Source organism: Ruditapes philippinarum, unplaced genomic scaffold (genome assembly GCF_026571515.1).
Source record: "Ruditapes philippinarum isolate M1 unplaced genomic scaffold, ASM2657151v2 ctg420_1_1_1_1, whole genome shotgun sequence".
Lineage (NCBI taxonomy): Eukaryota > Metazoa > Mollusca > Bivalvia > Venerida > Veneridae > Ruditapes > Ruditapes philippinarum.
In genome coordinates, this window is record NW_026867374.1 from 48,375 (window position 1) to 62,695 (window position 14,321).

The following is a 14,321-nucleotide window of genomic DNA, read 5'->3' on the forward strand; positions in this document are numbered from 1 at the left end:
TATTATGCGCGTTTTATGGAGTTCATCAAATCCGTGCATTGCCATATTATATACTCCACAAAATACACACAAAACAGGCATATTCTATTCAAATAAGTAACGCAAAATTCCGTGATTTCCGTGCAAACGGCACAATTCCATGATTCCCGGACAAAAGGATTGTCAAATTTATATACATGTAAATGATTAAGAAACTACAGCATCTTTCTTTGTAAAATTATAGCGCTGCGTACACAACCCAATATTTTCTTAAAGGCACATTTATTCCCTATGTCCTTATTTGCTAATCTTTTACTGTGATATACACTTAGTTTCATTATTCGCATTTTCTATATAACATCATTTAAAAGTTATAGTATTATAGCATCACTTACTTTATAATAGTAAAATATATTTGTTTAATAGTATTTTTTATCTGGCGAGGCGGAGGAATTTATTGGGTGAGCCGAAGGCGAACCCAATAAATTCCGGAGCAGAGCCAGATAAACTTTCTCCATCCACGGCACCAATCTATTATTCTATTTATCCTGTCACCGTTTTTTTAAAGAATTTTATTAGGCAAACAACCTTTAATCACACTATCGGAAATGTTTCTATATAAACAAAGAAGGCCCTAATTTTTCTACACCAATGCACTCGCCGTTCTTATTATCTCCCCGTGTATTTTCACATTGAGGGCGCCATTTTGTTTGAAAAATGTGATAAATAAAAACAATTTTTTGTCGAATTTTGTTGTGAAAACTATCTAGAATGAAAGAAAATGGTCTAACTAAGAAAATGAATTCGAATACCAATATCTTTTATTCAGTCGTTAACGCTGTACAGACGTTTAAAGTATTGTTTACGTGACGTCACAATGTAGCGCCAAACAGCACGTGCAAAACAATCAAATCAAGTACGCTATTCTAAAATGTCGCAAACAGTTAAGTTTTACATTTATTTCACTTTAATTAATTTTTATTTCGCTTGAAAAATTATAGAGTGAAATAAAATAAACAAACAAAGTTTTATCAACGTTTCCAAAATTCGTTATTCTACACACAGAAGATTTAACGACAGTTTTTATATTTTTTCTTGAAAAGTAGTCCGGCAAACATGCATACCACGTGATCAAGTGCCGTAGATCAGTAAAAATATACGGCACCTTGTTATCGGGCCGAAATTGAGACAAGTGACAGGATAAATTTCAATCTAACATGCAAAACAAACAAATATCCTCTAAATAATACTGCACGTTTGTAACGTCGCTTTTCATTGGATAATCGTGACGTTTATATTATAATACTGCACGTTTGTAACGTCGCTTTTCATTGGATAATCGTGACGTTTATATAGGTTTATATACACGGCTGCTGTCGATTTATGAAGAAATCTTACTTTTTTTCACTAAAAAATGATGCGTGCTGTATTATAAATTCGTTGTAAAGATTGTTTACAGGTTATATGGCCGTATATAAACGACTATTTGCAATATAACCCTCGCCTAGCGGCTCGGGTTATATTTACAAATAGCCGTTTATATAGGGCCATATAACCTGTCAATGATCTTTATAACTAATATTATAGTTTTATATACACGGCTATTGTCGACTCATGAAGAAATCTTACTTTTTCTCTAAAAAAATATGCTTGCTGTATTATACTCGTGCCTGTGCCGATAAGTATCCGATACAATGGCAACTTTTTGGCCCTCCGAGGACATTCCGATTGTATCCGTTACAGTACGTACTTTAGTCATACCCCACCGGAAGAAGAAAACAACAACAATATTGCGGGTGCATAGAAAAACCGGAAAGCACCGGATAGCACCGAAAAACCGGAAAGCACTCAAATTTCTCATAAAAACATATGAAAACGTTAATTAATCGGTTTGAAAGTGTTACCAATCGATTTATTAGATTAGTCGGTACTCTCAATTATCATAATTGTGTACAAATTGATTAAATCATCACCTTTTTGTGCTACAATATACAAGGTCTTTAATCAGCATGGATTAGCACGTGTGATAAACAATACAACAACTACTGTCCTCCACTGATGACCACATTGCTTTTCGGTACACATAGTAATAAAGACATAACTGAACGAAAATTTATAAGTTTTTCTTTATTTTACATAATATAAAAATATAATAATAAAAAATATGGTTCAATGCTTTGAATAACTTATTGGTACTTTTTACACATCCTCTTTCTGTCCTTCACACAACCTATAAAATATTAGAAATATGATACATTGATATATGGTATGAGCAAGATTGAAAAATCGTGTAACTAATCATAATATCTTTAATCACGGACTTTAATTGTAATTTAAATCCGTGCTTTAATTGAAATAAGTTCAACTTAATAAAATATTTATAAAAACGTCATGATATACAGATCTTCAACTACTAAATAGATTGGTAACACTTTCAAACCAATAAAAATAAAGTTTTCATGTAAACATTGGATAAACAATATTGCTATTCGGTAATGTACATGTATCTTAGCAGGACCGGAAAGCACTCGATATATCAGTTTTCCTAAATACTCGTAATAATTATCATTATATATTTATAAAAACATGTTGTCTGAAAGATTTTGATCTAATAAATCGATTGGTAACACTTTCAAACCAATAAAATAAAGTTTTCATGTATTACTTTGATAAACTATATTGCTATTCGGTAAAGTACATGTATCTTAGCAGGACCGGAAAGCACTCGATATATCTTATTTTCCTAAATAATCGTAAAAATAATCATAATTTAATTACAAAAACGGGTTGTCTGAAAGATTTTGATCTAATAAATCGATTGGTAACACTTTCAAACCAATAAAATAAAGTTTTCATGTATAACTTTGATAAACAATATTGCTATCCGGTAATGTACATGTATCTTAACAGGACCGGAAAGCACTCGATATATATATTTTCCTAAATACTCCTAATAATTATCAATATATACTTATAAATATGACTTTTCTGAAAGATTTTGATCTAATAAATCGATTGATAACACTTTCAAACCGATTAATTAACGTTTTCATATGTTTTTATGAGAAATTTGAGTGCTTTCCGGTATTTCGGTGCTATCCGGTGCTTTCCGGTTTTTCTATGCACCGCAATATTGCATAAGACGTAAAATTGGCAGTGTTATCCGGCAATTTATGTAAGTTTAAAAATATTTACTTTAATTTTGCAGCAGTAACACTTTCCACCGTCAGTTTATTAAGACTATTCATTTATTCTTTCTGTTTAAACCGAAGTCGGGTAAATAAAACGAGAATAACACAATTTTTCAGGTTTTATTATTTTGGTTTTTGGAGAACTGCTAAGCCATAGGAGTCACAAGACATATGAGCCGCGTCATGGCAAAACCAACATAATGGGTTTGCGACCAGCATGGATCCAGACCAGCCTGCGAATCCGCGCAGTCTGATCAGAATCCATACTTTTGGCTTACAGACCCTGTAACAAGTAAAGAAACTGAAAGGGGAAATGGACAAAAGCCCTGCCGGACAAAAGTGTTCCCATCCAAAAGTGACAAAGCAGGCAAAATCCCTCCATGAAAATAACAGGGCTGTCAAAAGCCTGTCTGCGAAAAAGAGTAGGCAGACAAAAGCTCTCCCGTGAAAGTAATAAATAATAAGGCAGAAGAAGCACCCATTTTTGGACGGGAGGGCTTGAGCCCAGGTGGGCTTGAGTCCTACACTCAACAGAAAGTGTCAGCTCAAGCTGTCGAGGTACATGTAGAGAGCTCTGTATAATGGATAGAAACAATATTGATGAATCGTCAATATTTTTCTGTCTATAGAGAAAAGATACACACTTAAAAAAAATGGATACTATTACAGAATTAATTAAATGTCTAGAAATTGAGAAAATTCACCCAAAGCATATACAGATGCTGATGTCTTTTTCTCACAGTCTCACACTCTGCAGTTGTTACATAATAGATTTTTTTTTTATAGATAACAAAAATTACAAGAAATGGTCTAGAAAAATATCATGCAAGGACTTTTATAAACAAGACAGATGATAATTGCATGAACAGAACATAATCGTAAATTACTGATAAGAAAATGAATTCTAATCAAGTATTTATGGGTAACCGTAATTATTGAAATATTGGTGCATGGACGATATTTGTCGTCGAATATTGATATTTATGGTATATATGCAGTGCATTGGATCTAACTCTTAGACAGGGACAAAAATACGTGCATGCAGTTGTCCAAAAGTATAAACCAGTCTAACGGTACTTCCTGTAATCAGGTTTATTTGCTTTATAGTATGAGAACCCTAACATCTAAAGGCCCATTATACAGGGATTACCCAAGAAAATGTTTAAATCTTATTTCCCAAGAGTTTTTTCTATTTGGTGTACTGTTATAAATAGTGTCATAAAAGTTACTCATTCGACGACGAGTCATTGTCAAATTATATAAATATATATTTTCCGATTTGTACAGGTACAGTTATTTACTTTTAGTACACACATTGTATGGAGTACTATTTTGTTTGCATTTTGCTACTTTTATGACAAATGAATTTTACAATCATAGCTATTAAGTTAACAAGCATCTAACATGGTCTCTGTTAGTAACCATTATTCAAACATATATAAAACTCATTAATTCTTTTCTTACCGAAAGAAAAATTTATTATGCATCATGTGCCTTTAAAAAAGTAAAAAGAGATTTAACATTAAGCACTTTTGATACATTTATTTTGTAGTGCAGCAAGATGAATGATGATAAAGATGATGATTTTTTTGGGAAAGGATTTCCATTCTTTGGTGGATTTAGCGACCATTTTAAAGACATGAATAGAGAGATGGAAGAGATGAGTCGACAGTTTGAGGAAATGTTTAGAAATGCTAGAATAGGTAATAAAGTATTTCAGTATACTTTTCAAAATACATGTATTTTTTGTAATAGTATTTACTATTGAAAACCGCCTTGACAAGTATTTGTCACTCCTATTTAGTTGTTTAGGTCATTATTCCTTATGATAATAATGCTTTGACAATAAATGATTTATATTTGGCTGACGGAACTGAAAGAAAACATTATAGAAAATCTGTACACATGTATCTCAAAACCATATTCTTAAAGGGACTCCACTGTGGGTTTTTCAACATGATGGGTTTGGAAATAACTTTTTGAGATTAATGCCCCATTTGATGTATGTGCAGACTAATAACCTGTGTACAAAAAAGATTGTTTGCTAACTCTGTTTTTCCAGGATTATTATTTTTTATAATGAAAAATGACCGAAAATTTAAAAGGGTTCGAACGCTAAGGCTAAGGATAGCATAAAAGTATGATTATCACTTTATTCCTCATTTCATTACTTAATTATCTTTTGCACTTTGTGCCCCAGCTGTTCTATGTATGGAATTTAATTTTTATGTTTTTATGTTTTTGGAGTTCCTTTAATACTGATGTATTAGTGGTTCACATGATCATCATGTCATGTGATACTGGTAACCATGCATTTTTTTATACTTATATACTGTAAGAAATAAAAATTTACCATTTTTATACCCCAACAAACAAATCAAAATTCAGGAGTGATAGCTCTAGTTTTTACATTAAAGATATTATACATTGTAATCATAAATATTATTTGGACTTATCATTTTGTTAAGATGCTTTTTGTATAACATAAAATTTACCATTTTGTTTGTATTACATTGCACAAGCAGAGTTTCATCCACCTAACATGGATGGAAAATCTCCACCCTTGAAGTTTCCCGGGGATTTCCCACCAATGAATTCCCCACCCCTGAAGTTTCCTGGGGGAGGGGGAGGAGGAGCAGGTACCCCTCCCACAAATCCCAGGGATCAGATGTTGAAAAGTGATGACAGTGATGATAAGACAAACATGATGAAAGGCTCACAGGTGGGTTTAATAAAACTTCTGTATTAAATAAACAATCAAATTTACCATAATTTTTATGTTTAGTCAAATATACCATAATTATGTTTATTTAATAAAGAAATATTAACTGTAAATAAGCACTTGTTAATATTTTTGATTTTTCATTTTGTAATAGCAAGGAATTATTATATAATGATTAGATTTCTATTTCACAAATCTGTGTTTTCTTCAAAGTTCCAAGGCTGGTTAAACATCTCTTACTCTCAAGGAGCAAGCTGTTTAACAAGTTTTTTTCCCATGATTTTGGGAACATGACCCATAACCATGGAATTGAGAATTTCAGTGATGTTTGAAAAATGCAGGTCTTAAATTTTGCAGTGATTAAATGAATGCAAAGAATCATTGTCTAAGATAGCATCTTCAAACATTTAATCACCATAACAATAAAGAAGCCCTGATTTTTAAAGATTTTAGAAATTGTTTTTCAATATTTTTATATTGTAATTTTCAATTGGAATATTTGTCTGTGGATATGGAAAGTAATATACTATTTTTAATTGGGAATATTACCCAATTTCAGCTATAAAAAAAACAACAAAAAAATCCCAGATTTATAATGTATTGTTACATTTTATGTTTTCTCTCTCAGCATTAAATTTCTTGCAATTTTTCTAAACATATTATTTATTGATATGTAAATGCATGAGTTATAGAACAGTTTGCATTGTCAAATAAATACCACTCATTACTGAGCATCAATCAAATTGGATTCAATGAATCAGGTATTTTAAATACATGTATAGATTTGTATGCTTCTCTACACTGACATTATATATAAAAAAATTATTTTGTTAAATAATAAATTTTGGGCTTTAATATTGCGACATCAGGGAACTTGTTCTTTGTTCTTATTTTTGCCTGTGATACAAAAGAGACTGAACATCAAAACACTCTGCAATCTGATTTATATTTAAACGGGGGGGGGGGGGCTTTTCCCCTCATACCAATCATTATCAGATAGCCTCTTGTTTTGATGCTCTCTCTATTACTTAATGTCATTATAACTTGAGTCCCCTAACTTTTATGGGCTTTGAATTGTTATTAGTAGTCACATAAATCATTCTTTCATATTCTGAGATACTTTACACTAAATAAGCTTCATGAAGTGATTTGTATCATATATTGGGTGATATCAATTCAACAAATTTGATTGTGTTTACAATAGAATACATTGTATTTATTTTTCAGGATCAGTCGCCAGTCCCCCACAGACCTAGAATATCTATGAGAAGATTAACGCCTGAAGAGAAGGAAAGATTATCCTCTCCATCTTCTACTACAAATAATAAACCCATCGTAAGTTGTCTTAATCCATTTTCTTGTGGAATTTGCTCTACAAAAATAATATTGATATGTTTACAAGATTTTATTGCAAGTACTGAATGTTTATTCCTATGCATCTGAATGCTACAAAAATTAAAATGTTAACAAGAATTATATCATTTTAACACCTTAACTCAGAGACAGAACATTCCTCTTATCTGCTCTTAATTACAAGTAGAATTTAAGAAAATTCTATGCAGGCTGAGTAGAAAAAATGTTGCCTGCACTATGGATTTAGAAGCTACTCATCCTGCAGGACAAGTTGTTCTGAAAATATTTTTGAATGCCTTTGTTGAGCATTGTCCGGTATTTATAAAATGAGCCTCGTCATGACAAAACCAACATAATGGGTTTGTGACCAGTATGGATCCATACCAGCCTGCGCATCTGCGCAGTCTGATCATGATCCATGCTGTTCGCTTACAAACCCTATAGCAAGTAGAGAAACTGATAGCAAACAGCATGGATCCTGATCAGACTGCACGGATGTGCAGGCTGGTCTGGATCCATGCTGGTCGCAAACCCATTATGTTTGTTTTGTGACATGGCTGAAATGGTGTCTGCCCATCAACCTCAGAATGTCATACTTGTATCCAACTTTGGTCACCTGCAATAAGTCATATCAGAGAGGTAGTAATTGTAAATACTTGAAGTCACTATTCGCCTCAGAGAGCTCCTGTTTTAATCATTTGGACAACTTTATCTTCTAGAATGCTAATGGTGATAATGAAAACCTGGTGTCAGCAGTGTTAAGTCAGGTCATGGTTTTACTTTGAACAGTCTGTAAAGTCTGAGCAGCTTTAGTTCTGATGGATATTAATTTGGGCATAAACATTTCATATTTAAAGGGTAAATTTTCAGGATGTCAACCTTTGCTAGGCATAAGATCTCCTTTTTATATTGTCTCAACTGTACATTTAAATTCTCATAGACCACCATACAGTGACGTACATTTGGCTCAAAATTTATTTCTTTGGCTAATCCTTCTGGTAAATTATTACCACTCTCCACTTCAAAATTAAACCTTTTTGGGTTTGATTGGTGAATATGTCCGGAGTCTGTACTCCACAGAGGCAGAAGGAGCCTCATTAAATAAGCATAGAAATCATGATCGTCGATGTATACTGACTGTATTAGTATCGAAAAGCGCAGACCTTGAACAGCCACTGCACTGGTATAGAGCTTGGCCAGTCTTAATATCTGTGCAGTCTATCTAGATAACATGTAAATGTTGGCTGACTTGCCTTAAATTACAGTTTTCATATCAACAACATTGATAATAAACAGTTTAAAAAATTGAATTTGGACAAGGCATCTGTTTTAAGATACAAATGTATACAGATGGTGAAGATTTAATAAAAAATGTATGATGCAGTGATTTTTTAACCTTATATAAAAGAGGCCTATATAAGGCTTCTTCCCAATCCAAATTTTTCTTTAAAATCATGCAGTTTTCCCGCAAAAAATCTGAAAATACACCAGCTTTTTAACTTCCTAAACTCGCAATTTTAGCGATAATTTTACCTAAAAAATCAAGCGGCTTAGGTTTTTTCCAAATTGAGTGAGAAATATCACAGTATGATTATGTTATGTTACAGATATCAGGTGTAATGAGAAGTGTACAGACAGTACAGCTTAGTGATGGCAGCACCAAGAAGATTGAGACAACTGTAGAGAATGGACAGACGTGTAAAACCGTCATGATAACAGACCCTAAAGGTGAAACAACATCCACAACATCATGTGAGAGGCTTAACATAGGTAACTGTTCAGTTTTACCTACATTATCTTAGTTTAAGTCTGCTTAGCTCTATAGGAAGAATATTAGTTTCTATGGGTCCACCCATGGGCGAGGCGAAATTTTTCCTTGACATTTAATCATGACAATGAGTCTAATAGACATTTGAGTCACACCGCTGATTCAGAAATCATGTAGAGAAGTTGTCGGTCCCTTGTTGAGTAATTGGTAATTACTAGTTAGTTATCCCGGAAAGGCGGTAATGGGACTAATGCAGACAAACTGCCAATATATGACTTGAAATGTGCTAAAATTGTCATAAAAACCAAACAAAAACTTACTAAGCACTGAATAAATGTTTTGGTGTACTATTCCATTCCATTCATGCTTTCGATATTTTTCAATAAATTAACAGAGGTTAAGAGGTTAAAAACTCTATAGTTTAAGCCATCTTTACAAAGCCTTTAAGACCACTGCTCTTGAAATATCTGATTTTAATTTTAGTTTTGCAACAAGGTATAAGATGTAATTGTTGAAAATGTCAAAATATCTATGGCCATTTCTCTTCCATCTCTGATAATTCCTTCATTCATTTAAAGAGAAATTGATAGTTACATACAAAGAAAATGTAGTGTTAAAAAGTACAGGATCTCACATCAGTTTTGTAAGTTTAAACATAACTTTAATAAGGGCAATAGTCAAGAAAGCTTAAAACCACACTGCAGACAGCTTCTCGGAACTGACTCGAAATGGTTTGATATGAAGAAACCAGTTAGTGACTTCATTAGTGCTTGAACTCCTGGTACATGGCTAGAGAGGCAGACACTTTAATTTATAATAGCCTACATTGTTGCACTTATGGTTATGATGGAACATCTCTAACTGCTTAAACAACTCAAAAACGTAGCAATTTGAATACTCTTTCATTCAATATTATATTTACTTAATAATGTGAGTTGAAGATAACGTATTTAAGTAAATAAATGGTACATTTTTGGGTAGCCTGTTACAAAATTGCAGTGACATAATTATAAGGTTCAGTTCTATATCATGTATCTGTCTGTCAGTCCGTACTTAAAATGCATATTTGACTACAGGTACCTGTGCAATTTCAACGAAACTATAGTAACAGGAATGCTCTGTACAAACTCTAGTTATGCATATCATTTGCATTTCCAGTTAGAGTTATGGCCCTAAAATGATTTTTATAAGCTATTTTGTTTTGAAAAAAGTCAGGCTATTTTGAAAAGCAGAAATTTTACAGACTGGTTTTTCCGTGAGTTTTACCCATGCTTGAAATTGCATCTGGCATGGGTAAAACTAGTGGAAACGCCAGTCTGTTATGCAAGAATAGTTTGTTCCTAGAGGCGGGCTAGATTGGGGTTAAAATTAAACTACAAGCTTTCTTCACTATCAAGCTTTAAATGAAAAATGTATAAACTAAACTACCGGAAATGGTTATCAAGTCAAGTGCAAGGACTTAACTGTAGTAACTTTTATGAAATAAAGGAGGACTTAAAACAGTATTGCGGTCAACCGTTATTGTATGTAATAAGGTTTAGATAGAGTGAAATCTGTCATTGAGCTGTAGATAAAATGCTTTGAAAATTTTTAAAAATTAGAACAATGGAATTCATGTATAAATGATAGATTTGATAGAAAATTATTAATTTTGCCTTTATTATAACTAAAGGTTAAATAACAACTAATTTTTATGTGAAAAAAATGATCTTAGTTAATATAAGGGGAACTTAATTACTGTAGTAAATATTAAATTATAGCTTACTTACGTCAAGCAAAAATTGATTAAAAATGCTAAAAGAAATTGTAAAGAAACCAATGATCTGAATTCATATTTTAAAGCCAGGCATAACCAACTTGCAGGCAGTAAAAGGTTATAAAGTGTGTTGTGCTACTGTAACAAAATTGTAATAATAACTACTTTGTTTCTTTTAGATGGAATACCACTTGGCAACCTACCCGAGGGATCAGCTGTTTTCACGATACCTTTTCCTGAAATGAACCCAGGTGCACCAAACACAGGTGTGCCCAATCCAGGTGTGTCAAACCGTGGTATGCCAGGTGTAAACACTGACTTAACAAAAGAAGATGCCAGCTTTTTCAGCAAATTATTTGGAGGCTTTTGGAGTAAGCCCAAAAGTTAGAAATAAAAAGAATTTTTACTGAAGGTGAAAAGTTTACGTTGGCTGAACCCTAAAATTGAACATTTTTTAAACCTAAAGTCAATATTAGGTTCTCAAGTAACTTTTGACAAGGAGGGTTTTGGTTTTGTTTTGAACTTGTTTTATAGTCCAGGAATGTTATTCTAGTAAAATTGTCTTTCATTTTCAGTTTTATTGATTATTATATAATTACTAAGATTTTTATATGTGTATGTGAATGTATGAAGAATAAATATAATGGGAATCTTTTTGTGTTCTTAATTTATCAGTAAATGTCTGGGGTGTTCATGGCTGAGTTGTTATGATCAGTGACTTCAAACATCCTGCACCTTACCACTTGAGACACTTAAAGTCTTCCTCCACCTGTAAAGCTGGAATGTCGCCATATGGCATAAAGCCAACCTGAATAAGTCTGTGTGAGGTATTATTTATAAAGACAAACATTTGAATGTCTGACACGAAAGATGTCCTGGTCAACTTGAGAGTCTGAAAATTTCTTTACCTGTTTAAGATTAGATATAAATATATGGCAATAAATACATGCATGTTACTTGATAGAAACACATCATTTTGGCCTAATGATAACATTTTCCTTATCTTTGTAAGGAATATTACAGGTTCATTTTTTGACAACTTAAATTTTAGTATGATGTGTTTTACATTTGGATACTTAGGTGGTTACAGGAACAGTAGCACAACTATAGTTGGTTATGTATCATTCATTCTGTAAGCTTTTATATTCTAATAAGTATGCAAAGCAGCCGAGTCTTGTATGATGTAAGATGCTTGATACCCTGTAAGCCATCTGGTAAGCTATTGAGGTGGAGCGTTGGGCTGTGAATCCGGCATCCCGGGTTCGATTCCCTGACAGTGCAGGTCATTTTTAGTTTGACTAGTCGATAAGAATAAGTAGAGCTATAATAGTCGCCCTAGTGTTGGCGTAACCACTTATATGAAAGTTTTTTGTAATACCTCAAATATTTTCAAATTCCATTGACATATGGCTTGTTCACCATCATGACCCTGACCACTAGACAGGAGGTGGTAACTCATATCAAGCATTTTGATAGAATTATGCCCCCTTTTGAACTTAGAGTTTGTGTACCCCCTCAAATATTTTCAAAGTTCATTGGCATAAAGCTTGGAAACTTTGCACACTTGTTCAGACTCGAGTTTAAATTTTATACACTTCTTTGTGGGCATAATAGGACTCTTTCTTAGGCCTGTAACATGGATTTGTAAAAAAAATAGCCCATTTGCAAACTTAATTTTTTTTTACCATATCTAGGCTCTTTTACTATCGAGCACTGAGAATAGTGGAACACGCTGTCCTTCCGACAGCTCTTGTTGTTGCAGTTGTGCATGAAATCCTTTCTACAGTCATTCACATTGTATCTCTGCTCTGGCATGTACAGAAGTTATCAGGTCCTTGCAAAGTAGAAGGCAACTAGTACTTGTAAATGGCTTGACAGCCTGCACAGGAACGATGCAATGGCTGGATTGAGCTCTGGCTCCCTGTAAACTACCAACACCACCAACACGCATGATATACAACGGAGTGACACATTTCGCGAGTCGTCAATAAAAATACAAGTACTTCAAACATTCACATACATTAGCTTTACACTTTAGGGCAAATTTTAAACTTTACTGTGAAACATTTTATACATTTTCCTCAAATACAAAGACAATGCTGTCTTATTTCCGTATACAAGTAATGAACAATACAACTGTCTGATTCATGTAATGAGGCCTAATATCGTGGAACCAGGCTTACATTTAATCATGCGTTAACACGTTGACGGGAATTGTTATGCATTTGGACAAAAAGCAAAGCTGTAAGAGCTGTTGCATTGGATTGTCATAACACATCTGCATTTCAAGGGAGGAATTATATAATTGAACCGTCTGTCCGTCCATCTGTGCGTCCCCACTTCGTTCGAGTCCGGACTGTAACTTTGTCATACATTGAGGGATTTTGAAATAACTTGGCACAAATTTCTACCACATCAAGACGATGAGTCGCGTCCAAGAACCATGTCGCTACATCAAAGGTCAAGGTCACACTATCAAATAACTAGGCATAAATGCCTACCACATCAAGACGATGTGTTGCGTCCAAGAATAACGTCTCTACCTCAAAGGTCAAGGTCACACTAACGTTTTGAAGTTTCACACTATCACAATTAGAATGAATAGGTACATGTACACACAATCGTGTCCGGGCTGTAACTTTGTCATGCATGGAAGGATTTTAAAATAACTTTGCATAAATATCTACAACATCAAGGCGATGTGTCCCGTTCAATAATCGTGTCCATACCTCAAACGTCAAGGTCACACTACCACTTTATCACAAATAGAGTTTATAGGTACACACATTCGTGTCCGGACTGTAACTTTGTCATGCATCTTAGGATTTTAAAATAACTAGGCATAAATGTCTACCACATCAAGATGACATGTCGTGACAAAGACCCATATCCCTACCTTCAAGGTCAAGGTCACACTTATAGTTTGAAGGTACTCGTTCTCTCGAGAAGATTTTGAAGATACACATTAATGTACGGACTGTAACTCTGTCATGCATGGAAGGATTTTAAAATAACTTGGCACAAATGTCTACCACATCAAGACAATGTGTCGCGGCTAAGGCTTATGTCCGTCTGTCCGTGTGTCCCCACTTACACAACAATCATGTCCAGACTGTAACATTGTCATGCTTTGAGGGATTTTGAAATAATTTGACACAAATGTCTATCTCATAACAACATTTTGTCACGTCCAGGAACCACGTTCCTTCTTCAAAGGTCAAGGTCACACTTTTACTTTGAAGGTTCATGCTATCACAATAAGAGATTACAGGTACAATAATACAAAGAATAATATTAAGCAATTAGTTACTTTCATTCTCTTTTCTTTTCATAATACCTGCATGCTTAAGAAACCTTTTCGGGGGCATTCGTCACTTGGGAGACAGCTCTTGTTCAATCTATCAATTTGTTTACTATTACAAACAAGGAAACAGGTTCGTTTTAAAGAAATTAATATGTATATATCTTTTAAAGTTTTGTCTTATGTGATGATTTGGATACTGCTGTGCCGACATAGTTAGACTTTTATGTAGAAAAGCGAGGTTATACACT

General features: G+C 33.6%; 1 protein-coding gene across 1 annotated transcript; it reads left to right on the forward strand.

Moving 5' to 3' along the window:
* Window positions 1–1,735: 1,735 nt before the first annotated feature.
* LOC132735855 (uncharacterized) lies at window positions 1,736–11,421 on the forward strand. Its single transcript, XM_060722871.1, has 7 exons — window positions 1,736–1,764; window positions 3,108–3,154; window positions 4,723–4,873; window positions 5,696–5,892; window positions 7,120–7,227; window positions 8,853–9,015; window positions 10,949–11,421. The coding sequence occupies exons 3-7, from the start codon at window positions 4,732–4,734 to the stop codon at window positions 11,155–11,157; spliced, it is 819 nt and encodes a 272-aa protein (XP_060578854.1). The 5' UTR covers window positions 1,736–1,764; window positions 3,108–3,154; window positions 4,723–4,731; the 3' UTR covers window positions 11,158–11,421.
* Window positions 11,422–14,321: the final 2,900 nt, after the last annotated feature.